Source organism: Sparus aurata, chromosome 6 (genome assembly GCF_900880675.1).
Source record: "Sparus aurata chromosome 6, fSpaAur1.1, whole genome shotgun sequence".
NCBI lineage: Eukaryota > Metazoa > Chordata > Actinopteri > Spariformes > Sparidae > Sparus > Sparus aurata.
This window is the reverse complement of record NC_044192.1, coordinates 2,445,118-2,472,542: the sequence shown is the minus strand read 5'-3', so window position 1 is coordinate 2,472,542 and position 27,425 is coordinate 2,445,118. Positions and strand designations below refer to the sequence as shown.

Below are 27,425 nucleotides of genomic sequence, written 5' to 3'. Positions count from 1 at the left end.
ATGAATATGGAACTGCTCCAAAAATAAAGTGAAAGTTAAAAATTGTGCTGGCAGCAGCCAAAACACATGGTGAAGGAATAATAGTTCGGGGGCCACAAATAGGAGGCCGGATGTGGCCCGGGGGCCGCCTATTGAGGACCACTGCACTAAACCAAGGGAGCTAATCGTATGTTTTGTTGAAGGTGCCTTCTGGATAACAATATTCCTCCTATTAACAATAAAATAACTTAGGACAGACTGCAGCAACCTAATCAACATAAAGATGGTGCGTAATCACATTAAATAGTTCAAAAGCAAACTTACTGAGAGATGCACAAATTATCCAAACAAAGGAAAAACTTGGCAGCACAGATGCAGCGCCAACCCAGCGGAAACAAAGGATACTGTGATGGAGATGCGCACAGGTGAGGAGGTGCACAGGTGAGCTTACAGGGCTCATCGTCTCCTCTATTTTCTAACCTGCTGCCCTCGCCAAGACTGGCCACTAGATGGCAGTACAAAGCCATCCACTGGCTCAAACAGACAGCACACAGAAAGAAGACGAGGTGACAGCCCAAAACAATCTACTGTTCTTCACATTTGGTTTAAGTGAGACTTGACCCAGAAAAAATATCCTTTTCACGATGACGACCTTTAAAGATCTGAAATACAATTTTCTGTACATTTTTGGATAAAGCTGGTGAATAAGGTAAAAAAAAGAAAAAAAAAGAAATTGCACAATTACGATGAAAATTATCATGTTAATTATTTTAAACTGAGACAATAATTTTGTATATCACATTTAATTTATTATTTAATGTTATGTTTAAATATGCAAATGAGAACATTTCTAATTGAAAACACACACATTTACAGAACATAAATCTGAAAGTCAGGTTCAAAGTCTTCATTTCATCTGCACTTAGTCTGCAGATGTGTTTGGGTGCATGGTGCTTCTCAAAGAGGCGTCCACATGAAGGCCAGGACTCAAGGTTTCCCAGCAGAACGTGACATTGTCACAAGATGATCAATGTTATTTATTTCACCAGTCATTGGTTTAATCTTGTGGCTCTCGTTGTATGTGCACATGTTAACTATTTTACAGATGAGATCAGTAAGTGATCAGAATCAAAATCAGAAATTTGTTTATTAGTCTCACCAAAGTACAGTTCAATATAACAATAAACTATAATAATAGTACAAAAATAAACAATATAATAAAAAGGTAAAAGGAAGAGCCAGAGCAGAAATAGAATCATATAAACATAATAAGTACAAAGATAAACAGTGTAATTATAAATGGTGTGGGCAGTGTATTGTTATTAATAAATGATAAATATGATTCTGGAGGATAATAAAGTCCCATTCACAGGTTGTTGAATACTGACCGTTTGGGTTGACAGGCACCACTATGGTGTCACAGAAGGCCCAATTATCAGTTTCTCGTACTCTGGTGTTGTTGCTGCTGGTCACATCGTCAGTCAGTTGTTTCCGATTCTTTATGCTCATTCCAGTTCAGTCTCCATTTGGTTCAGCTGTAGTTTTTCAGAAAGCAGTGTCAGAATTTCACTCTCAGGTGTGGCCCATGTCTCACTGTGACTTTCCTAGATGCCTCAGAAACATTTTTTTTCTCCTTGATTGCCCCTGTTTGTTCCGCATAAGTGGTTGTTAGTTTGTCTCTATCGTTCTGATGGAATTGAAGGTTTGTTTTCGGTTCTTGTGCGTCTTCACTCGAGTGTTCAACTGTGTGTTCAGAGACTGCTTGATAAGCTTTATGAAGCCTTTGAAGTTGTTTTGCTGCAGAGACTTTTTGGTTTGTGGTTGGGAGCTTCTCATGAAAAACAGTGTTAGCTAAACTATGTTGAGCATGATAAGCTAGGACAACCAGTTCACCACCCTAGGGTTCTAGGGACAAAAGTTCTGTAACAGCAATCCAGTTGTTAGTGGTCTGCCAGGCAAACCTGGTGTTATCATTGTAAGTTACAGGTTAACTTAACCGGACTTCAGCTACCTTCAATGGCAAATGCCCGAGTGCTGTCCATCGGAGCTGTAAGCTGTGTTTTCTATGAATGGCTGTAGTCAGGCCTTTGATCAGCTGCTGGTATTGGTAATAGCGTATCCTACGAGCCCTTGTGCGATCCCGCCAACTTACAGGCCCCTGTTGTTACACACCTATGGTTGGTAGAATCGTGCACAAAGTGTGCGTGTTTAGTTGGGCCTCGTGCCTGGCTAGGGACATGCTCAGGGCCATGGTAAAAGCTCGCCTGACGCCACTGAAGCGGCTCCGGTCTCTGCCCTCATCTGTCCATGACGATCTCACTCGCGAGTTCAGTGTGTATGGACGTGATGCCTTTGCTTGAAGATAATGTTGAACCTCTGTGATAAAACAAAATGAAAACAATTGCAGGAATTCATTTTCTTTGCAATTGTGTGCAACAGCATCCTGCTTGATAACACCATGCAGAGATCATTACAAAGCTGCTACAGGGCCCTCGGCCTCACTGCCCAGCAGGCCACTAACAAGGATCCGATTGTGCTGTGGTGATGTTTTTCGTTTGGAAGCAGTTGTTGTGGTCATGTTCATGGTAGAAGTGCAGCAAATAGCTACTAACAGCTTGAGCGGTTGTTAGTTTGTTTGCGTTCTTCTGAGTGTATTGAAGGTTTGTTTTCAGTTCAGGTACCTCTCCACTCGAGCGTGCAAATGTGCGTTCAGAGAGTGCTTGATTAGCTTTATGAAGCCTTTGAAGTTGTTTTTTGCTGGAGAAACATCGTGGTATAAATCCTTTCAGGCTAACAGTGTTAGCTAAACAATGTTGAGCGCAGTAAGCTACAGCAACCAGTTCACCACCGTAGAGTTCTACGTACAAAAGTTCAGTAACAGCAGTCCAGTTGTTTGTGGTCTGCCAGGCAAACCTGGTGTTATCATTGTTAGTTACAGGTTAGCTTGATGGGAGTTCAGTAATCGTGCATTGTAAATGTCCTTGTGCTGTCCGTTACACTGTGAGCTGTAGCCACACAAGCAATGGCAGAAGTGGGCCTTTGATCAGCTGACTGGTATTGGTAATATTGGTATCCTATGAGTGATTGTGCGTTCAGTCTGTTGGTCATATTCATGGTAGAAGTGCAGTGAACCACCAGTAGAACTGACCAACCAGAGCAGACTTAGGCCCCACCTCAACACCCATAGGATTCAAGGAGTGTTTTTACAGCTACTGGATAAACATTAAAAAAATATATAGAAAAATATATCTTGAAATAAAATGTATATAAAAATAGATGTCTTCAAACCGTCTACAACTCAACTCTCTATGAGTTCTGCTAACAGCCCAGGAAGGTCGTTATTTGACAACCTGAAAATGAGACTCATCTATCTTTCTCTAGGACTACTTTAAGAGTATGCCGACATTATAGTGTGGCTTTAATTCGCTTCGTAATTATAATAATCTGCAAAGTTACTATTGACTGATGTTGTAAAATGCAAGCGGTTAAATAATGTGCAGTGAACATATTAATTGTAAATCAGTTGTGAAAATAGAAAAACTCAAGAACAGCACGTGTACCTCAATTGTACTAAAGTACACTACTTAAATGAACGTACAGAGTAAGTTTACACTAATGTAAATGTTCAGATTTACACTGACACTTTACCCATTAACTTAAATTAATACTCTGATTAAACAAATTATGAAAAGTGATTTCAGGTTAAATAAAACTGAGGTAGGGACTGTAACCTCCACAAGGAGACTCAAAACCGACAAAAATAGACCCAGGACCTCCACAAACAGACACAAAACATGTATACACACCATCAGCCAGAATATTGAAACACTGACAGGTGAAGTGAGCATTGATCATCTTGTTACAATCAAATGTTCTGCTGGAAACTCTTGAGTCCTGGCAGTTATGTGGAAGCCTCTCTGACGAGTATCATCCACACAAACATGGTTGCAGATCAGGTACACCCCCTCATGGCAACAGCACTCCTGATGGCAGTGCCCCCCCTGCAGGATACCTGCACCTGCACCACCGCAAAAACGGCTCAGGAATGGTCCAATGAACATGAACTGGCCTTTGAATTCCTCAGATCCCAAACCAGTTGACCATCTGTGGGATGTGCCAGAGCCAAGTCCCATCCATGTTGGGGCCCCCATGGATCGGTCTTGGTTCATGGTACATCCAATGGATGCTCAGTTGTTTTGAGATCTGGGGAATTCAGAGGCCAGGTTGACACTTTGAGGTCTTCGTCACGTTCCTCGGGTCGTTCCTGAGCAGTTTTTGCAGTGATGCAGCTACATTGTCCTGCTGGGGGGCCACTGCCACTGAGGAGTGTCCTTGCCATGAGTGGCTGCACTTGGTCTGCAGCAGAGTTTGGGTGCCTGGTGCTTCTCAAAGAGGCGTCGATGTGAAGGCCAGGACTCAAGGTTTCCCAGCAGAACGTGACATTGTCACAAGACGATCAATGTTATTTATTTCACCAGTCATTGGTTTAATCTTGTGGCGGATCGTTGTATGTACACGTTTCAAACAAACAAACACAAATAAACACAAATCCTATCAAAACACACAAAACCTCCCCAAACACACAAAACCTGCACAAACAAACACAAAACCTGCACAAACAAACACAAAACGACCACAGACACAAAACCTCCACAAACGCAAAACACAAAACCCCCACAAACAAACGCAAAACCTGCACAAACAAACAAAACGACCACAAACAGGCACAAAATGACCACAAATGGACACAAAACCTGCAGAGACACAAAACGACCACAAACACAAAACCTCCACAAACAAACACAAAACCTGCACAAACAAACGCAAAACACAAAACCTCCACAAACAAATGTGAAAACCTCTACAAACACAAAACAACCACAAATAAACACAAAACCTCCACAAACACACCCAAAAATCTACACAAACACACAAAAACTTCCACAAACACAAAAGCCTCCACAAAGAAACATCAGACTACCACTGCTCCTCTTTTTCTTCCTGCAGGTGACTGACAAGTCGAAATGAAGAACCCTGAAGACGAGCGGTCGGACCGACCAGACGAGCCACGACAGGAGCCTGAAGCAGCAGATAGTGTTTAGAGACAGTGAGTGCTGTTGTCTTTACTGGCTATTTACTTAATAAACCCTTTTTTGAATTACTCTCTGTTGTGGTTTTAATCCTGCTCACCCTGATTTTTAAAGAACATGTTGAGTCTCTTGATGGAGTCTAATGTCTCTCAGTGGCATCGTCAAAGCTTTGACTATACGTGATATCTACATTTTTCTGCAGTGGAGACCAGAGCTTCCATCACCTGCATTACCTATTCCTACTTTGGGAATGATTGATTTAGAAACAAGTATTGTTTAATAATGTCTGAGCGAGTTAGAATCTCTCCATCTCTTATCACATGAATTCATTATGAAGCCTCGTTGTCGTCTGCACACAATAGTTTCTATATATGAGAGAAGGCAAACATCTTTACTGCTAATATCTCCTAAAGTTTCCAAAACGGTCCCAACAGATAAACAGCACTACAGGTGAGAAGAACATTTAATATCTTTGATTTTAAGGTGAAATGACCTTTTAAGTATTTAAAGGTTCTAAGAAATGTTTTTAAGTTCATCAGTAATATTAAGTTGCATGAGAAATGATCTTTTATACATAATTATACAGTTGTTATCATCTCTTTGTGCATTTCTATCAATTCCAATCAAACCAATTAGATATGTAGGAAGAAAAAGAGTTTATTATAAAACTCTTTTCACGTTTTGTTTCACGTTAGTTACCTGATGGTTACAATGTAACTCTGACCTCTAGTGGCTGATTCATGTAACGACACAAAAAGTTCAGCTTTTCAGTTCTTTCATAGAAGTTTCTAATATGATGCTTCATTACCTGCTGATGAGACGGACTACATTCACCAAAATGTCTCTTAAAGAAATTAAATTAAATCAATTAAGTCAAAACGATGCAGGCTGTAATGATACGCCTCACAAAAGTTACAAGAGGGGAGGTCTTTTATTATTAAAGTAGAACTTATGAACTCAAGTATATACTGATATCAACCATTTACAACCAGAAAAGCAGATTTATAGACAAAACAATCTCTTGTACAGGTGTAGATTCTGTGGCTCTGAAGAGCTGCTGCAGGATGAAACACTGAACGTCTCTGGAGCTCCACAAACGTCACGTACAAAGAACAAATCTGTGGTGTTCAGTTTTCATCCCGCAGCAGTGATGTCGACTGGTTTAACACCAGAACAACCAGTAACAAAAACAAAACAAAATAAATCCCTCCACACGGCCACGGGACTCCATCCAGGTCGCTCACAGCTTTGTGAAACATGTTGCTGATTGTTTGACGCAGCGTAACGTTGGTCTGAAAGCTTCCAACACGTCTGACGTTGGTGCAACAAAAGTCATTGACATCATGAACAGACACGAGCTCAGAGAGTCAGAGACGGTCCAACACCGGCTGTGATGCTAACCCGTAATGACCACACCCACTGAGGGTCAAAGGTCGACTGTTCGGCGGTGAGGTAATCACACTGTGAAATGAAAATGTGAAAAATTGTTATTAATACAAAATCTGACTTTCCCACCGTGTGTTTGAAACCTTGTAGCAGCTGATGATCAAACAACATCCAACATGTTTGTGTAAATTATGACATTATGCATCATCAGCTGCTACAAACATCCAACCAGCAGCCATCAGTCGTGAAATGCTAACAGGAAGTGACGAACTGCCTGAGAGCTTTGACGGTTTCCTGTCTTTATCAAAACCTTTTAAATTAACGGTTCACCCAAAAATTCCTCACCTCCATGTTGACGGAAAGTCAGGTGAAGTTTGGTAGCTGGAGACTTGTTTTAAAACAACCAAACAACACAAAATTGTGCTGTACGGCTCCTGATTCTCGTCTCAGGAAACTCAGAAATTACAAATTGATCCTCAATGTGTCAAGTTCATGCATCCACTTCAGATGGACTTACAGCAGATTCTGGCTTCAGAATGGGCAAAATTAAATTCTCTTTCTGGTTGTTTCTCTGTTTTAAATCAAGTCTCCAGCTGCTTCAGTTGTTTAGCAGAATGCTGCAACTCTGTTTTACTGTCACTGAGTTTATATTTCTTGCTACACTTTTCCTCTAAAGACACTTTAATTTGTTTTATCAGTTAATTTAAAGGATTTTCAGTCGGCTTCGTGCTGCCAGTTAAAAAAAAAAATTTTTTAAATTAAATGTAGATGAAGACAAAAGATCCCTCAGTTTCTCTCAGTATGTAAAAACCATCAAGTCCTACAAAGATAAACTAAAATAAATCCAATTCAATCAGAAACAGTCAAAATAAATAAATCCAACAAAATTATCCGACTTTGAAAAACATTAGAAAACACAAATTAAACACTTCCATGTCGGTTATCCTCATTTAAAATGTGTTTTTGTTTTATAACTTAAGGGGAAATTATACAGAATGTAACTGCAGACTGGAGCATCAGTGCAGTGGAAGCCTGCTGCAAACATCTGATATTAAAACAAGTACTTTTATTATGTGCATAGAAAAATTCTTATACCTGAAAGTTAAGAGAGAGGACTTCTGTGTGTCTTTAAATCTGTACAGAAAATACCTGGGACTTTACATTTTAATGTGTTTGAGGCTCAGAAGTGTTTTCAGTGCATCCAAGTTTTTATTGCTGCAAAATGAGGAAAACTCAACGAGCCTTTCTGATTATTTGGCTTTTAACTTTCATCATTTAGAAAAGAAGACTGCAGAGAGAACACTGTTCAGATCTGATGTCAACATCCGTCCTGAGTGATCCGATAACGAGTGGACAGCTCGAAGAACAGACCAAAATAATTCAATAAATAAATAAAGAACTTAATGTTTTACATTTGCCGAATTTACAAGAAGGTCCAAATAATGCAGAATGAGTCAGAGACAGAGTTTCACAGAGTTTATAAAGTGTCTCCAACTCAACGACTCACTAAACGGACACATTTGTTAAGGGAGTCTGGTAACTTTCTCCACGGGGACAAAGAAGCAGCCGAGCAGTCGGATCATTCAGGACGATGTCACCGGGTCTGAACTGGGCCAAAGTTCTCTGAGGATGTAAAGAGATGATGTCTGACCGGTGGATAACACACTGTTTAGTTTTCCTCTTATGGCTCTAAGTAACATTTAAGATTAAACCTAAAGGATTCATCTGTCGGGTGCTTCAGTCGATGAATTCAACTCTGAGCTCAACAGAACAGGTTAGTAACAAAACAAAGCGTCTCTTTTGGAGCGGAGCAACATTAAATCTTCCACGTAAAACATCATAAATATTTTTTATTCACGAATCTCCCTCCGGCTGAAACACAGCAGAGAGTGAAAGTCAGTATTCATCTGAGCACCGTGATCTTTGGGAAGCATTTATTCACCATCAGTCTCTCTGAAGTTCAGAGTACAGAGAGACAACATCCCATCAGTGTGTTCACAGTCAACTTGCCTGATGAAATGAGAAATGATGGTTTTAAAAAAGGGGAAAAAAGTCCTTGTTGGGGTTCAAGTTGTGTTCAGGTCAGGAGAACCACCTGTCTCTGAGGGACCGAAGGATACGGATCTCCTCATCTGACTGGTCTGGATAGTGAGGACACACACACACACACACACACACACACACACAACAGAAACACTGTAAAACACCTGAACTTCTCGTGTGAAAGTGACCAAACAATTCTCTGATGGTGAGCGGATGAACCGTCAGTGTTACTCACAGTCTGGATTACTTGGATCATCACTTCTGAACGACTGGTCTGAGTTCTCCGAGTCGTCGTCATCATCACTGTTGTCGTCGTCGCTGTTGCTGCCAAGAAGTTCTGCAACCTGAGGGAGAATTTAAAGAAACTTTACTGACGATTCCTTCAGAGTAAAATCTACAAACCACTGAGGCACTGCAAGAGACTTCTGAATCTGTCAGTGGACCAGGTGGAGATCAGGTACCTCTTCATCCGTGGGAGAGTTGACTCGGTCCTCGTTCTCTGGGTCATCGTTGTTCTCCAGTTCCTCTATGAGCGGGTCTGTGTCGATATCATCATCGTCATCATCATCGTCGTCATCTGTGTCTGAGGAATCATCATCATCATCCTGGTCTTCATCATCCTGGAAGAGAAAACAGAACAGTTGTTGAGTCAATTTATCTGACGAAACATTAACATCATTTGTGACATAAGGCCAGAATTCAAAGGGAGATCCAGAAATAAAGCAGGCAGCAGTTAACCAGAGTTATGTTGCTAGCTATCTTTATAGCTAGCTCCTGTTTGCTAATTAGCTCATAGCTCAGTTAGCTGTGGGACCTGTTGTACGTCAGATCAGGACCAGGACGTCAGATCAGGGGGAGAATCAAAAATCTGACCATATGTTACAAAATGATGCTTTAAAGCAAGAAGCCACAAGAGCTAATTAATTAATTTGACTTGTTTCATTATTAGTAACAGAGAACCAACGAGCATCGAGACAACTTGTGACTCCTGCACACATGACACGTTTAATTAAAGTAAAGATGTGATAAATTATGTCAGTGCTCGAGTCGGGAATCATGATTACACACTGTGATGTGCAGCTGTTGAATAATTATCCTGCAGACTGCTGATTAATCAATAAACTTCACCTGATCATCATCGTCTCCCTCTTCTGCCAGTTTCTGTCGTCCCACCTCGTAGAGACGACACACCGTGTCCAAGCTCACCGTGTCCTGATTCTACAGACAGACAAAATATCAATATGTGCTTTTTTATTCATCTTTTATTTATTACTAATAAGAAAAGTTAGTTGCAGCATGGACAGGATGCACAAGACAAACAAGACAACAGGGACAAAATAATGCAGCAAATAAAGTCTGTTAAACTCAAACTGTTTATTTTAATCTTTAAATTTCTTCTGTGACTTGATTATTGATCCATTAGTCTGTTTAGTTTCTGGGTTTTGTGTGCGAAGCTTAATGAATTACAACTGAAGATTCATTATAGAATCTTGTTGCATAACGAGAATTAAATTAATCTTTAATACAATTTAATGTGTTTGTACAAATGTTTATCATCGCGAGCACAGAGAGGAACTCTCACTGATCACAGCCTCTCAATCAACAATCTTTAGGACAGTTTAACTCACCGTAACTGATTAGAAAGACAACAACAGTCTTTATCAGATACTCTGTCTGTGTTTAGTTTGTTATAATCTGTATTTGTGTCGATCAGCTGTGAGTTTGAGGCTAAACTTTATGAGAAGTACCTCAATGACAGCCAGGTAACAGTCTTTAGTGTCGGTACACAAGTCGAAGATGTTCCTCTTCACATCCACCGTGGCTGAAAAGAAACAAAAATCACCATCATACTAATGACTTGTCCATAGAAGCCAAAGTTTAATAAGAAACTGTTCTTATTAACTTATGAACCAGCGACTCTGTCAGTAAGAGTTACCAAACGCACACATTTCATTTATTTATCTTGATTTAAAAAACTGAGTCAAACTGCTTTTGACCAATGAACATTTAGTCTGCAATAAACCAGAAGTGCTGCGTACCGATGGGCTTGTAGTCAGTGGCATCGAAGGTCCTGAAGGACGAACCGAAGGGACTCTTCATCTGCTGGTCCATCGCATCATCCTCTTCATCAGCCTGCAGCATCGCTGTGTGGAAGGATTCAGCACGTTAAACATGTCTGTCTGTCTGTAATAAAGGACACACGTGCTGCTCAAACACACGCAGAGCTCGTACCTCCATACATGATGGTGGCGTTGCTGTTGAAGACCAGTCTGCACTGGTCCAGAGCCGGGACGGTGTGCAGGAGGTGGAACGTCCTCAGGTCCCACTGACACCTGCTGTCAAGGTGAACAACTACAGAACAACTACAGAACTACAGAACAAATACAGAACAACTACAGAACAACACAGGACGCTGCAGACACAAATATCTGTGGCACCTGCCGAGTATCAGGTTCCTCTTTATGTCAGAAAACTATTAAACATACGTGTAAAAAGACTGAATAAACATCTGACTGCACGTTTCATTAAAACCACCAGGGCGAGGATACGATCTCAGTGTTGACGATGACCTCCAGGCCGTTAGGATGGAAAACTCCGCTGATGTTCATGTTGAACTTGTCGAACTTGTGGATGGCTCGTGACGCCCGCACGTCCCACAGCACCCCGTCGTTCAGCACCAGGTCGTCGCTGGGGTTGAAGGTGGCACAGTTCCTCTTGTAGTTGTTGGCCAGCGCCGGGTCGTTCAGAGTCAGAGTCTTCTGACCCGTCTGGATGTCGTAGATCTGCAGCACACAACGAGAATGATGTGGAAAAACATTTCAAGGAATATAAATGTTGAATGTGGGTCAATCTCCTCTGATGTGCCTGAATGCTTCATATTAAAAGGTAACAGAGAGAAAGAGGGAAATGGTTAAATACTTAAAGAAAACAGAAAACAGAGCAGCGAACTGAAGGAAAGTTGTGACGTACGTGTGCGATTTGGTCCTTGGTGCCGATGACTCTGTCCTGAGAGAGTTTACTGAATTCGACGTAGTGTTCGTCTGAAAACGAGTTCCTGAGAAAGAGACCAGAACTTTAAACGACACAGTCCAAACAACCTGAGAAACTCTGACATGGTGAGTTAAACTGTGTGAGCTTTACTTCTGGGTGAAGACACCGTCCATGCTCCAGAGAGCCGACAGAGGGAAACTCCAGGAGGCGGAGGTGAGCAGCAGCTTCCCATCCTGAGACACAAGAACAAGGTTTAATGTATTTCATCATTTCTTCGACTCAATCAGAACAATATCTCTTATTTCTTCTGATTCCTGCAAGTGATATGTTTGATGGTGACACTTGACGATGTCATCTTTGGGATTTGGGAAACTATGATCCACATTTTTCATTGTTCTGGACCGAACAACTGATCAAGAAATAACCTCCAATGAAAATAAATGTCAGTTGCAGCCAATAATTCAGTGGTGAACAAGAGTCATCTACCATAAATGCTTTACAATGAGGGATGCACCGAATATTCGGTAACCGGATATATTTGGCCGAATATTGCAAAAAAAGCCACATTCGGCCTTCGTTGGACAGAGTTAAAAACAAGGCCGAATAGTGGCGTGTGACGCAAGTACAACGTGCAGTGACGCGGTGACCCGGCGCCTTCGGTAAACTGTCGGCAGTGTGGGGATATTTAAAAGTGTTGGAGAGCGAGAAAAGAATTGCAGTTTGCAACGAGTGTTCAATCAAACTATCTAGAGGGGGTGTCTCTGCAAAGACCTTTAGCACTACTGCTTTAATTTGTCATTTAAAAGCCAAACACCCTGCACAGCATGCTGAGTACAAGAGAGAGACGGCTGCAGCAGCTAAAAGGAAAGCTTGTCACAGCACGCCCACTCCGTCCGTGCCCGACGTCTCTGAAAGGACGAAAAAGTTTGCGAAGGACAGTGCCGAAGCAAACGGAATCACAGAGAAGGTGATGGAGTTTATATCTTTGGATGATCAACCGTTTAGTGTTGTGGAGGACATTGAGCCCCGTTACGCGATACTGACCAGATGGTATTTCTCGGATGTATGACAGTGTTGCAACTCGCGTCCACGAGCTCTTGGTCAAAGATAATAATGTTGACCTCAGCTTCACGACAGACATGTGGAGCTCGGATGTCACCCCCCCACCAGCATGCTGAGTTTAACTGCGCAGGAGATTGTACTTCACTCGCAGGAGTTCAGAGGATGAAAACATGTCTAAAAATGTATTCTAGGCTATTTATGCAATATAAAAAAAAACTGTGAAAAACTTAACAACCGCATTCGATATTCGGTATTCAGTATTCGGTATTCGGCCAAGCGTTTAATTTTTATTCGGCTTCGGCCACAAATTTTCATTTTGGTGCATCCCTATTTATCCCTACAGAGGAGTTTTATTGTAAATAGATAGATAGATAGATCATTAAAGTAATTCTATCTATCTATTTACAATAAAACTCCTCTGTTATTGAGCTATTTAAAAGAGTTTATTATGAAACAGCAAAATCAGGAAATGCTGGTTTTACAGCATGTCCTGATTTTGCTGTTTCACAATAAAAGCTTAAAGTAAAATACAGCAGATATCTGAGAGTTCGAACAAATAAGCTGGAGACAAACTAAACTACAAACGCCTTTCTCTAAGAATTCATGCACAGACACGAGTTAAGTTTCGCAGCACAGGCTCATGTAAGACAGAAGCGGGTCATGCCTGAAGGTGAGGTGGACGCGGCTTGGCCGACTCTGGTTCAGGTCCATCCTGACAGCAGGTGTTCTGACGTGTGTGTGTGTGTGTGTGTGTGTGTGTGTGTGTGTGTGTGTGTGTGTGTGTGTGTGTAAACCCACCCTGGAGGGCTCGAGGTGTGTGATGGCTGACGTGTGGCAGGTGTAGTTGACCACCTCCTCTCCAGAGAAGATGTTGTAGAACTTGAGGTGACCGGAGCAGGTTCCCAGGATCAGGAAGCGCTCGCGGGCAGAGAAGGCACAACAGGTGAAGCCGCTCTCGTCTCCATCGCCTTCGTGGAAGACCGTCATCGGACGGAACCTGCAGGAGATTTAATTTCCATCATCAGAAGACGCGTTTCACCTTAACATGAAATAAACTGCATTCAAAGATGGTTGATTACCTGCTGAATATCAGATGTCTATCCAGACAGCCTCGGTCCACGCCGCCATATTTGGGGTACAGCACCCTGCTCCCCAGGCGGGCGGTGAAGTTGGGAGACGCCTGTCGCCGCTGCTTTGGCTCAGGACAGCGGTGGGGGGTGTACAGGGAGAACGGGGGGCAGGTGGTGACCGGGTTGGGGCAGCGGGCGTGTTGTTCCCTCAGGTACTCCGTGATGATGCTGTCGAGGGTCGGGGGGGAAGGAAGGTGGCGCTCCAGCTGCTTCTTCATGGCTGGAGTCTGATCCAGAGAGAGTTTATATATTACTTACATCTTATTATATTTACTTATTTATATCTGAACCAAACAGAACCACAACAAGGTGTGACCGACCTGTATGAAAGCACCGTGGTCAGACTTCTGTTTCAGGGCGCGAAGCTTTTTTCCTGAGCTGCACTGGACCACCGGGCGTTCTCGTGAGAACAAGATCCGGCCAACCAGATGTGGGCTCTGCCCGTGAGGTCCAGAATGAGCAGGGGGAGGAGGAGGAGAGAGGAGGGCAGAGGAGCATGATGGGTGAGGAGTGATTGGGGAACGAGAGGACGAGGGAGTGATGGAGGAGGCTACAGCGACCGAAGACACAGGAGAGGTCCCAACGTGACCGGCCATACGAGCTGTGATCCCGCCAGCTAACCGGCAAGTCCTGGGAATCCCTGAGGAGGAGGAGGAGGAGGGGGTGATGCAGGAGGAAGAGTTCGGGCAGAAGGATGCTACGGGTAAATTCGCCTCTTTAACGAGTGTGTTCGCCGTGTCGTGGAGTCCTTTAGCCAGGAGGTGGTTTCTGATCAGCATGAGGAGCTCCTTCTCAGGAAAGGTGATCCGCGACTGGGCGACCACATTCGCCCTCTGCAGACGAGCCAGCGAGACGTCGGTCCCCATGAGGAGAGGCTTCCCGGACACTCGCTCCGTCAGCTCGGCAGCATATCGGCAGAAACGAACGTGCTCGCTTCGTTTGTCCTGCAGCACCGGCTCCTTCATCAGCTGGAGAGGTGAACAGAACAAGAACACATCACATTAGTGGGCGGTGACAGGTTGTATTTGTTGGTGAGATGTAGGTTGAATCCCAGTTATTCACCTCTGTCACGCCTCCAGATAATTAACAATTTTTTTCTTTTGTCTGTATCAGAATCCAGATCTTTGATGCAGTCACGGAGCTTGTGTGGCAGATTTGAGTATGAATGTTTGCATGAAATCTTTTTAAGAGTTCCTGAATCTACATTTAATCTACTTCTTTTGGACTCGGAGTCGCGATCTTGTGCTCACCTGCTGAATGTGGCTGCTGGTGAAGAGCGGCAGCTTGCTGATGATTTGTCGGATCGCTGAGCTGCGAGAGAGTCCGACCAGAGCCTTGCAGGCCAGAGCACGGATCAGATCTGCATCCGTGATCGGCATCTTCACCGACAGCAGAGACAGAAGCACCTGCAGGCGACAGAGAGGAGAGTGTTGGACTCACCATCTGTTTTATTTCAAGGGTAGAACTTTGAAATTTAGCCTCAGAGTGCTGGTGGAGAGTCAAAATGTGTTGTTCCTGTAATGTTTGATCTGACTGATGCAGCATTTCCCTTAAAGGGATATTCCGGTGTAAGTTTAATCCATGGTCTAAATCACCGTGAAACTGTGTTAGACTCCCTCTCGAGAGATCAAGTTAGCAGACCGCTAATTTACGGAGTTTTATCAACCTCAGAAACGACCGCACGACAACAATACACTGCAGTAAATGGATCCAAATATAAACCGCCACCAAAAAGCCACAAATAATGCTCAGAACAGCACCAAACTTCAGCAACAGTACAAATAGGGTCTCAGCACATAGTCCGGGGCATCTAACCTCCGCTAGCTTAGCTGGATTTCTATTGTGAAGCTAAAAACAGAGTTCAACTCTCCTCCATCAGCTTCCGGGTCGGGGAAGTCCCGACGCGACGATTACCGAGTGCGGTTAGAAATGCTCAATTCCGTTCTTTTCCCTGTCCGCTCTCGATAATAACTGTTATAAACTGGCAGGTAAGACACATATGAACTTTGATTGCTTTTCCATGGAGTCATAATCATACATTTTCATCCATGAGCCGCGGAACTCTACTGCACTCGGTAATCGACTCGTCGGGACTTCCCGTCAACAGGAAGCTGCAGCAGAAGAGTGGTAAATTTAGTCAGCTTTTCAGTAGAAATCCAGCTAAGCTAGCGGAGGTTAGATGCCCCGGACTATGTGCTGAGACCCTATTTGTACTGTTGCTGAAGTTTGGTGCTGTTCTGAGCATTATTTGTGGCTTTTTGGTGGCGGTTTATATTTGGATCCATTTACTGCAGTGTATTGTTGTCGTGCGGTCGTTTCTGAGGTTGATAAAACTCCGTAAATTAGCGGTCTGCTAACTTGATCTCTCGAGAGGGAGTCTAACACAGTTTCACTGTGATTTAGAACATGGATTAAACTTACACCGGAATATCCCTTTAATCCGGACAAGTTTCTCTCACAGGACACAATAAAATGACCTTCATCACAGTGTCAGCAGCCTCGAGCAGTATTTTCTCTTTGCTTTATTTCCTACTAATGCTCTGCACATCGATATAACTCTCCTTTCATTCTCACCTTTATGCCGTTGTTGTTCTGCACTACCTGCCACATGTGGGCCAGCACTCTGTTGTGGGGGGCGGGGGGCTGCTGGGGGTGGAGAGACGGCCTGAGGGGGGCGACAGCAAACGCACCCACAGTGTTGAGGCTCTGGTCTGGAGCACACACACAGTTTGCTATCACCTGTGTGTGGAAACAGAGGAGAGACAGGAGTCAAGATGACAGACAAGAAAGAAACACACAGACTGTTTGATTGTTTATCAGTAACATTTTATTGAGAGTTTTCCCTGAGAAGACTGTTTTTAGACTGTTAACTATGTCAGTGGTTTCTAATTTTCCAAATTTTCCACTTTTATGCGCCTCAATTGGGATTGGCAGACAATAAACTCGGTCATACATGTCAGCATCGATCACTGATCAGAGCCAGCTGCTCACCTGTAGCGCAGACTTCTGGATCTCGGCATCGTTGACGAACACTTCGCCCTCTGCGACTCCCAAAATGACGCTCATGCCTGCAGCAGATAAAACAAACGTATTCATCCACCTGCAGGACAAAAAGATCCAAAGACTTCAACTGAAGGTGTAAAAACAGAGACTTGTACTGACCCACAGTGGAAACAGGCGACCTGGTTTCATCCAGAACCTCGATAGTGTCCGCAAGCACCAACTGGACTTTAGGGACCACCACCAGGATCGCCAGGATGTCCAGCGCATACCGCACCGTGTCACTCCTGGACAGACGGATACACAGATCAAGCACTGAAACAAACAACCGAGGGATCATTTTGACTTTGACTGATTTTCATTGACTCTACCTGCCGTAGTACGTCCTCCAGTCGCAGGCTGCTGATATGAGCTGCAGCATTAAAGGGACACAGGACAGTTTGTAGAAAACCTCCACCGCCTCCCAGTGAAGCTGAGGTCCACACTCGATCAGGAACTCCATCATCTCGATCACCTGCTCTCTGGTGTACGAGTACGCCTGGAAACAAAAGAAGAAGAAGAACACACGGTATCACACTTCTGGTTCCAGTCTAACAGCTCCGTACAATCAGGATGATGATAATCGTTTCTGACCTTGTAAAACGGCTGCTGAGGAACGACGGTGCCTCCATCTGAGTGCAGCGACTGTTTGACCAGCTCAGCCTTCACAGCCAGGTGAGCTTCAAAATACCTGAAGAGTCAAATCACTAATCAACTCATGTAGTCAGTGGATTCAGTTATACGGTGTTGCTTCAAACAGGTAAAGAGAGAAGGTGCAGTCAGGTATGTAGCTTTTATAACATCAGCACGACTACAGACACAAACCCTCTGACTTTAAACCAAATCAGAAATTAATTTATGCTTTTAAATGTATGATAAAATAGCATGTCTGTGCTGCAGTTATGTATACAGGGTTCGTACACATTTTTCAAGGTCAAATTCAGGCAGTTTTCAAGCACTTTTAAGGGTCATTTACAACATTTTCCAGCACCTTGTCGCTGGGGTAAAATACATATCTACAGGAATATATACTCATGATTATTTTTTTCACTTTTTATCACAATTATGTACATTGTATTTTGCTGTAAACATCAAAAATGATGTTTCATGACAGCAAAAATTTTAGAAATTAAAGGAGAACACAAAGTTTTATCCAAAAAAAGGGAAGCCACTTGGTGTTCTTCAGGTACACTTGCACCGAGACAAAGAGAGACCTGAGATCACCCTGTAATTTTCTTTTTTGACATAAACTTTTATAAGCTTTTCGCTTATTCATCACAGTTTATTAATATTGAACGTGTCATCAGTCCAAATTGCATCAAATTCACCTTCTCCTCAGCCATCCTTCTCTAATGCTACCAGGTTGTGTGTGTGATGATACACACACACAGATTTTATTTCTCCTTGTAATAAGAAAACTATCCAGTCTGATTCCAATGTTGCCAAGACACAGAGTTATAATGTCAAGCACTTTTCAGACCTTGAAAACACAACATTGAAATTCAAGCACTTTCAAGGATTTCAAGCACCCGTACGAACCCTGTGTATAAAACATCCATCACTTGTGAATTTTGAAGTTTGTTTTAAAGTCTGAATGAGACTACAGAGGTTGTCGGGGACATTAAACGTCCTCACAGCGAACACGGAGACTCATCTACTCACTAGTCCGTCTTTACAGGCCACTTTAGTTACACACTGTTCTAACTCTGACTTTACAACCCGCGGGACCCATCCCAAATCTCGCGGGAGCGGGCAGTTTGAACTTTGCTGCGGGCGGGAACGGGCGGCTAAAACAAACACTGCGGGAGCGACAGGATGACGGAGTCAACAAATGAAGTAGAAAAAAAGCTAAAACAAGGTTTCTACAACAGAAAAAATAATGTTATTGTTTCTTATTCAGGTCTGTCTTAGAAAAGAGACCTTAACCTCAATCACTGTGCGATTATATAAAGGTAGAAAAATAAATAAAATACAGAGGAGGAGAATAGAATATGAAACAGCCTTTATTTCATTAAAAGTTAAATAAAAACAACGAAATAGGAGCGCTATTCCTGACCAGTGCGTCAAAAGACACGCAGCCCAGGGAAACGAAACAAACACCCCCATGAGTCTCTTTATTAACAGCCTATAAAATGAAATAATGATAAAATTTTCTCCTGCAGGACAGGAGAAAACACAAAATTAATGCATCTCTATTATTGTGCATGCATAAAGTCTCAGAGTTTTGCAGGTGCGGGCAGTAATGGTCAGAAATTCAGCGGGAGCGGGATGAAGAAAACAGTCCCGCGCAGGGCTCTAATGCGATGTGTAGCTCAGTTATAACCCAACATTTGCTCTTTACGTCTGCAGATTCGTTGTGTTTGTCACAGATCATTTTCTGGCTTCAGGCTGTGTCGATGGAACCAGTCTGGTGCTAACCGGCTGCCCTACATAAATAAAGCTGGTCTCTTGTTGTGATGATGATGTGACTCATACACATTTGACACATTACCTGCGCAGGGCCATGCAGGTGTGTTTGGCTGTCTGCCGGCTGGAGAACACCTGGTCATCGCTCATCAAGGACACCTCGTTCTCTGTGTTCAGGATCTCCAAAGTGCTGATCTGCATGAAGAGAAGGAGACCCACCAACATGTAAAGGTTTCCAGAGAACACAGGTGACAAAATATTCATGTTAAAATCGATAAAGAATTTAGTTCTGACCAAGTTGACGAGCCTGCGCAGGCCGTCCTGGCGGTCAAAGAGCTGCAGCACGGCTCTGAAGGAGAAGGAAATGGAGAAAAACATGGTGGCGTGGCAGACGCCTGCAGCGTGGGACGACTCCAGCAGCCACAGAGCGTACGCCACCATGTCTGACAGCACGCCGTCCTGCAGCGTGCACACCTACAAACACACAACAGGACATAAAAGCTCCGTCTCATTTCTCAAAACCCAGATTCTAAAACAAATTAAAGCCTCATCAGCCTCATCAACACTTGTGAAGATGTGCTGTGTGCGTATGTGACGTACCCTCTCCAGAGAGTCCTGATTGTACGCCAGGTAGTACAGGCACAGTGACACTCCGGTCGCCGCCATCGACGGCCGCGGGATCTCCAGAAGTTTCTGCACTCCTCCGCGAGCGATGAACTCCGCCGCAAACTTCTTATGGAGGAGCAGCGAGGCGAGATACTGACGAGAGACACAAGAGACAAACTCACCGCTTTGAAACAAAGTGTAAGGTGTAACGACAGTCCTGCTCAGCGTGTAATCTGCATCCACAAGAATGAAAAATCTGGTTTTAACCAACGATATTATCTACAGAGAGGCTGTAGCACCTCATACAGTTGGATCCTAGTGAGGTTTATGTTCATTAAAAAGGGTAATTCCACCAGATTTGTTTTCAGGTCCTGAGGAGAACAACTGTATGTGGAAAAGGTAGAATAAAACCTTTTCACTGCATGTTATCTGATAATCTGCCTCCAGTGATGTCATTCAGTGGATGTGGTGCATTGTGGGTAATGTAGGCTCCATGTTTCATACTGACACAGATAAGTGGCGGATACATTATGCATCTATTCAACAATAAATGATGATAGACTTCAGTTTTTTTTAAATTGACAGACCACAACAAGCTGACGAGCTTCACTGTCACAGCAAGTCAAAGTCAAAAAACACATAAATAAATGTTGAGCTAATATTACACTGGATTGAAAGGCAAGAAAAAATAGTTCAAAATATTCAAAACATAAATTAAATCTAAGAATTAATAACACCTGCACATTTTCTGCTTACAAAACATCTGTCTAAATGAAAAATCAGGCACAGAATTGGACACTTTTGTGGTTTAAAACTGAGAGTCCTCTGAGTAAAGTTTATAAATGTCTTCACTATCTTTCTGTGGCTCTTCTCCTCCTTCAAAGCTTCATCTTATCCTCCTCACACAGACGTGCAGCTCCTCTGTGGGGAGCAGCAGGAGGACCGAACGAGGAGCCAGATAAAAGACGGACTCAGAACTCGTCTAACCATAAAAAACACTATTTTCATAAGATAATTCAGAAGTTTGATTCGCAAAGAGAAAATCCAACTGTCAAACACAAGAAGTTAACCGGCGTAAACAAACCTTTAACACCATAAGAACATTTGGCAACACTTCATTTTAAAAAGGTCAACAGATTTCTATGATCTCAAAAGAAAATCACAAAAATTACTTCAAAATTTTAATGAAATCATCCTCAGCTTTGATAAGAATTTAATAAATATCTGCTCACTTCCTTAAAAGATATCCAGCAAACTCCAAACTGCTTTCTGCTATATACTGACAGCTTGAGATAATTGTTGTCGTATTATTTGGAGGTGACATTTGAACTGGAGAGTGAACTAACATCTGTGGACAAAAATGATCTGCTCACTTCAGCGAACTTCCTTCTACATCCATAATGTTTTGGTGGCGTCTGAGAAAGACAATCTTACCAGGAGGGCGTCAAAGATGAGCTGGACGTCTTTGGTCTGCCTGAGGTCGATGTAATTCATCATCAGCGACAAGGCGTCCAGCCGCATGAAGAAGGCAAGCAGCTGCAGAAGAGACAAAGATAAATGAGCTACGGAGGATTTAAGACGAGTCGCTCCTGCATGTGGAGACAAACACTTTCATTTTACAGGGTGTTGTGTTGTGTTGTTTTGTGTTTTTGAGTCTCACATCCTGGTAATCTCCGAGCGGCGTCAGATACTGCAGGATGAGTCTCTGCTCCATGGCCAAGCTGAGCGGAGAGAGGCTGTAGTCGGAGCCGATCACCATGGAGCTCATCTCGGACCAGGAGGTGCTGTTGGCCGGCTGCTCGCTGGCATCGCCTCTCTCCCCCTCGTCCTCTGTCTTGCCGGAGGAGGAGGTGAAGTTGATTTTCTGCTTCGCCTTCCTCCCGTTCTCCTTCACGGCCCGTCTCTTCACTCCTCCTCTTCCTCCCTGCCTGTCCTCCGTCTCCCTGGAGACTGGGCTCGCTTGGTAAACAAAGTCTGGAAGCAGTCGGGTCGAGCTGGATCCACCGCTGCTGCTGCTGCAGCCGCCATTCTTCAGAGCCGGGCCGAGCTGAGACAAAGGTTTGGACTTGGTGTTTGCTGCTGCTCTGCTGCTCTCTCCATCCTCTCCCTCATCTTCCCCCTCCATCTTGTCTTGCTGGTCTGTTGAGATGTTTGAGGTTTTGGTTGTGTCGACCTGAGAGTCCTGAGGTAGATTCTTGGTGGGACTTAAGCTACTCTTGGCATCTTCAGCTTGTAGCCTATGAAGGCGTGAAATCATGATGGGTACCTGGATGTTGGTTGGAAACAGGTGATTTTGTCAGAACCGTGAAGGTTTTTTTTTCAAGACTGTGTTTTACGCTACAGTAGCATCTAGTGTTCAAACTCTAATTAAGTTGAGGGTATAAAAGGTGAGATAGTGCAGTGAACGACAGGATCTGGGACCCACCAGCTGAGCGTTCTCCTCTCCGTAGCTGGCCGCCACTTCCTGGTTGCTCATGGCTCTGGCCAGCAGGCCCGTGGCGTAGATGTTCAGCGGCCGTTCTGCTTCACGAGCCCACGTGAACAACTTCTTAACCAGACCTTCCTGTCTCACACACACATCATATCTTAGAGCTGATTCGAGCACAAGTTATCACACAAGTTATAAGTATGACAAACACGCTATGATGTAGTTCACAGTCTAATAAAGCCGAGCCGTCTTTGACATCGTGCGTCTTCTACAGCTGTACCTTCTCCTGGAAGACGGCGGACGTCTCCAGGCCCGGCATGATGTTCTGAAGCAGACGACAGGCGGCCGTGTTGAGCTCCAGCTCTCTGCTCGTCATTATATACGTGTCCATCAGCTGGAAAACAAACATAGAAATGTAGTCGAGCCAGTTTTTGTAGCAACTCAAACTTAGTTACACAAAGTTAGTTTTAAATAGCTCCTCTGTTTATTCCAGCAGTAAAAATAAAGGAGTCATGCAAGTGTGGTGCAGTGGAGACGAGGGAGAAGACGGACAGGAGCTTTAAAAAGAAAAGAAGCGGATTGTAATTGTGTCACAGCCCACAAAGTCTTTGTCTGGCTGTTTAAATGAAGCTGAATATCTGATCGTGCAAAATGTGTTAGTTGAAATAAATAGATAATCAATTATTTAACAAGTTTTTTGGTTCCAGTTTCTCAAATGTGAAGATTTTCTGTTTTATTCTGTTCGGTGTAAACTAAATATCTCTGGGTATTCAACGCCAAAAAGGTGTGTTTTGGGTTCATACACACTCTTTGTTTGAGAAAGAACTAAACTCGTCCTTCACACTCTGACGATCATCACACAGTTCAATAAGAGACCCGTCAGTCCTCACCGCGTTAGTGAAGTCATCATTCATAAAGAGCATCTTCAGGAGCTGTCCCAGCATGCAGTCTGGATCCGCCCGACCTGAAAGGTGACACATGAGTCAGAACCTCAACAACCAATGAGAAGGCACGCTTCTGACTGACACATTTACATGAACCACATCAGGCTCCAGATCAGGTAAACAAACTTGTGCTTTAGAAACTGTTTGGAGTGTAATAAAAAAAGACAGTGTAAATGGATGATAACCTGGATGACGGTCATCGAACGGATCGGGGTCGGCTTTGTGATACTCGGCTGTCTCCCGTTCAATCAGCTCAGATATTCTGCAGACGACACAGAAACATGAACAGAGAGTCTAACAAGAAGCCCTCTGTGTCTGATCTCATGAAACAAATGAAATCTCTGCTGACTTGGTGAGGATGGACACCAGCTGCTCTGTGGTGCCCTGCTGCGCTTCTTCCCATTCGTCGAGCAGCGTCGCAAGATCCGCCTTAGCGTCCACAGACATGGCTACTGCCATGGCAGCCGACACGGCAGCCGACAAGGCCGACGACAGGAGAGCCGACACGGCAGCCGACGGCTCTTCTTGAGGGTTAGACATCGCTGACTGGAAGACAGAAGGAAGAGAGGAGGAGGAGAGAAAGAGGAGAGACAAGTGAGGGTGGAAAAGGAGGAGTAAAGATGGTTGAAGAGAGGGAGGATGAGCAAAAAGGTTTAAGATTACTTGTAATGTTGAGTTCCCTGTAAATGTGACTGAATTCAGATTTCCTTCCTTAACATTAAAAAGTGTAACGCTCAGGTCAGATCATGGCTTTAATACAGGATGCACATTTTCAAACAGTCTCTGCTGGAAGACGTCCAGAGTGTTCGTCGACATGAGAAGTGACAGAAATGATGATGAAAGGTCTGAAAAAAATAAATCAACCCTGCCTCCTTCCTGACGAATCACAGTGGGTGTGAATGTCAGGTTGTCAGTTGGTGGAAAGTTATATAAATTATCTGATACGCTCTTTAATCTGAAAGGTGTCTGCAGGATGATTCAAAGCTGTTTAACCCTCCAACAAGAAGTTCTGTTGAAGTGAACTGAGCCCACGACTCTTATGGGTTGATTTCTATACATTCAGCCTTCTGCCTCACTGTGTGACTCCAGTGTGATAAAAAGCAACAAACTGATCATTTTATTTTATTAATCTCCACATTTCTATAGTAATAATTTGAGCCATATCATCCGTCTCGACCAGGAGACTCACCAGTGTCACCATCATCATCATGCATGTGTCTTTTTTGAGAACTTGGGCTGCAACTCATTATGTTTTTTTTTTTAATTAACATTTAATCTGCTGATTATATTCACAATAAATTGTTTCTTTTTGTCTTTAAAATATCAAAACATTGTGAAAAATGCTCATCACAATTTCCAAAAGTCAAAAGTAATTCTTCAAATTGGTAATTTTCTCAAACAGACAGTACACAATCTAAAGAATCTCCATTTTCTGTCATAAATTGTGAAGAAAACAGCAAAATCCTCAAATTTAAGATGTTATGGTTATTTTTGCTTGAAAAACAAAAATACTTCACGACTGATCGTCTTTCGATTGACTACTCATTTAATGTGCTGATCGTTGCAGCTCTAAGGAGAATAAATATGGTTCCAAATTTCGGCTTAGGTAGAACATTTGCTGGGAGAAGTGAGGTTGGAGGTGTAACAGGGGAAAAATGATAATAATAGGAGGAATAGAAGAGTCAGAAGTGATGTAAAGAAAGTGATATACCTGAAGAAGAAGGTGTAGAAACTAGAGCCCGACTCATATATATATGAAAACTTTTTGGTTTTAAAGAACATAATGGAAAAGAAGATGATTTTAGGGCTGGTAAATGTTTACTATATATATCACTGTCATGATAGATATCGTTATATCATGATTAGTTATTAGTGTCGTCTTCTCCTGGTTTTAAAGCTGCATTCAAGTCAAGTGACGTACCAGACTGTTCTACTTGTTTTTATAACTGTATTTACCTAATTACTCATTATATTCACATAACTGATGATTACTGAGTTCATACTTTGTGAACAAAAGTGCCAACAGTCATCCTTTCTATTTCTACTGTGATATTTAATACTTTTCAAAATATATAGATATATATTGTAGGGGTGTGCCAAAATATCGATACTACGATATATCGCGATATTTCGTCTTGAGTTACGTTTTCGATACACTGGTGCCAAATATCGATATTTAAAAATGTAAAAAAACAAAAAAAAAACGTCTTTTTTTTTTTTTTTTTTTTTTGGCCCACCACCACCCCTCTTCGGAGGACAGCTTCATCTTTATTCAAACATAGGTATACAACCAAATAAAATTTAAAAAATGGTTTAAGTAGCTCTGAAACCCACACATATAGATATTTAATGATAGTTGTAGTCAGTGTGTGTGTTAAGAAGAGACGCTGTGCAATATACTCTTTGTTTACTTGGCTGTCATTCATGTGAAATTGATTGACAATGTTTTGTAATTCCTGTGAAAAGGATTCAGTTCAGTCAATAAATTCTGAATTTCTTCAGTGACACATATCGTGATGTATCGTGGATGAAATTTCTTGCAATATATCGATTATCGCAGAATCGCTGTATCGTGATATTATCGTTATCGTGGGCAAAATATCGTGATAGTATCGTATCGCGAGGTACCTGGTGATACCCAGTACACAATATATTGTGTGTTGCAATGAAGCCTAAAACTATTTTCGGACATGAAATATTTGTTTGCTTTTCTCTGGTGGGATTTAGTGATTTGCTGTATGCCCGATGTTTTCAAAGCTTGTTTGCTTTTGTATTATTATTATTATTATTATTATTATTATTATTATTATTAATATTTTTTTTCAAATTTATTTTATTGTCTTATTTTGTCTTAAACATGTCCGAATAAATAAATAAATAAAATAATAATAAAAAAAACTATCAGGACATTATTTTAAGGCCATACTTCTCAACACTGGAAGATTTATGATTATTACTTTACTGTTTCAGTGCACTGCTGTCAGTTTACAAAGAAGTTTCTTGTTAAACTATAAAATATCTTTCCACAATTGTGTTTTATTGCCACATTTGAGGGTTCATTGCAAATAAATGTGTGTATATTGGTCGATAAATCAATATTGGATATTGGCATCAGCCCTAAAATCTTCATATGAGTCGGGCTCTGATAGAAACGTGTAGGTGTGTGACAGGTTCACTTCCACCTGTTACTCTCTGTGAGATGAACTTCTCCCTGTTTGTCTCCAGTGCTCATACTCACCCTCAGGTGTCTGAGTGTGGCTCGACGCTGAGGCATTACTGAGCGGGCAGTTTCAGAAACTGTAAGAGATTATCAGAGTTGAGAAAGCCTCCGTTGTTGCTGTGTGAATCCAGAACCAACAGGTGTCCTCTGGTCAGGACAGCTGGCTCAGAGGACACTGGCTGCTGTGTGAGCCGAGCTAACGCGGCAAAGAGGTGACAGTTAGCAAACTTAAGCTAACTCTCCCAAATTCACACCGCGTCCTCCGGGTCTCCTTCATGTCCTCGTAGGGTTAAAACACACACAGCCCGGGTCCTTCTGGTTCGTGTTGTGTGAAGCTATAAGCTGCTAAACTGTCCCTGAGAGCAGCGGGAGGAGCGGACAAGGCAGCATGTTGACAGTCCGCCGCCTCATGTCACAGTCACGCACACAAACAGCTCCAGCTAGCAAAGATAACAGTTTATAATGTGACACACTCACCGGAAGAGAAGCGTCCCGCGTTCACGGTCCCGCTTCGACCGGTCGCTCGAACTAGTTCCGCCAAATTCGCCGTAAAAAGGGGAACAGATGAAACCACGCTGACATTAAACGTTCAGGGGAAAAAAAAAAGTTTCACGTTTATTTTCAAACTTCTCCCGGCGGCCGTACGCGACGTCACTGCACGACAGTCGACGTTAGATGACGACACACGGCGAAGCGCCTGATGGGAGTTGTGGTTCAGAGGCGAGTTTGGTGTTGTTGGCTTCTTTCAAATGTATTTCTCAATATAACCGCGATTTATCCTTATAATTTGAACTGATATAACTAAGAAAAACTTAAATACATTCTTATCTGGAATTGTTTATTTTTGACTTTTGTTTATGTTGTCTTTTAAATGCGGTTTGAACTTGTTCTAAATGTGTTTTGTGTTGATTTAATGCATTTCTGTTCCTGTAAAGCACTTTTAATTGTCTTGGGTCTGAATGGCGATGAAATAAACGTAAAAGTTTATTAGTATTATTATTTGTTTTTCTATTATTTCATTTAATCTTGTTTCATTTTCCTTTTTCTTTTTTTCTGTCACTGGAATTAGATTATTTCCCTTCTGCTTCTGACTCTTGAACT

The 27,425-nt window shown here is 42.6% G+C and overlaps 1 protein-coding gene and 1 pseudogene across 4 annotated transcripts; both read right to left on the bottom strand.

Annotated features, from left to right (window-relative positions):
- The window catches only part of LOC115582773 (uncharacterized), a 484,111-nt pseudogene that overhangs the window by 11,192 nt on the left and 445,494 nt on the right, over positions 1 to 27,425 (bottom strand).
- LOC115583996 (DDB1- and CUL4-associated factor 1-like) lies at positions 5,982 to 27,003 on the bottom strand. 4 transcript variants are annotated; one of them, XR_003984466.1, is made up of 31 exons: positions 26,343 to 26,782; positions 23,454 to 23,650; positions 23,290 to 23,366; positions 23,051 to 23,124; positions 22,441 to 22,554; positions 22,158 to 22,295; positions 21,393 to 21,998; positions 21,167 to 21,268; positions 19,727 to 19,885; positions 19,421 to 19,600; positions 19,212 to 19,321; positions 17,315 to 17,411; positions 17,053 to 17,219; positions 16,844 to 16,968; positions 16,673 to 16,749; positions 16,256 to 16,420; positions 14,932 to 15,087; positions 14,002 to 14,649; positions 13,631 to 13,908; positions 13,350 to 13,548; positions 11,640 to 11,722; positions 11,469 to 11,553; positions 11,048 to 11,281; positions 10,731 to 10,824; positions 10,538 to 10,642; positions 10,247 to 10,320; positions 9,627 to 9,716; positions 8,960 to 9,118; positions 8,734 to 8,842; positions 8,466 to 8,596; positions 5,982 to 6,530 (listed from the first exon to the last, which is right to left on the bottom strand). XR_003984466.1 is itself a non-coding variant. In XM_030421294.1 (31 exons), the coding sequence occupies exons 2-31, from the start codon at positions 26,376 to 26,378 to the stop codon at positions 8,538 to 8,540; spliced, it is 4,797 nt and encodes a 1,598-aa protein (XP_030277154.1). In that variant the 5' UTR covers positions 26,379 to 26,520; positions 26,802 to 27,003; the 3' UTR covers positions 8,289 to 8,537. The 4 variants fall into 4 exon arrangements, 3 of the variants coding, with proteins under 3 accessions (XP_030277154.1, XP_030277155.1, XP_030277156.1); XM_030421294.1 differs by lacking the exon at positions 5,982 to 6,530 and adding an exon at positions 26,802 to 27,003 and having other exon boundaries at positions 8,289 to 8,596; positions 26,343 to 26,520; XM_030421295.1 differs by lacking the exon at positions 5,982 to 6,530 and adding an exon at positions 26,802 to 27,003 and having other exon boundaries at positions 8,289 to 8,596; positions 26,343 to 26,401.

What these genes read in the sequence shown, in the direction of transcription:
- LOC115583996 (XM_030421294.1), bottom strand. Translation starts at nt 26,378, where the DNA reads ATGCCTCAGCGTCGAGCCACACTCAGACACCTGAGG. An exon ending in CGCTCGGAGATTACCAGGAT is followed by an intron (nt 21,269 to 21,392) that starts GTGAGACTCAAA and finishes TCTCTTCTGCAG; the next exon opens with CTGCTTGCCTTCTTCATGCG. An exon ending in CACACCTCGAGCCCTCCAGG is followed by an intron (nt 11,723 to 13,349) that starts GTGGGTTTACAC and finishes CTTGTGTCTCAG; the next exon opens with GATGGGAAGCTGCTGCTCAC.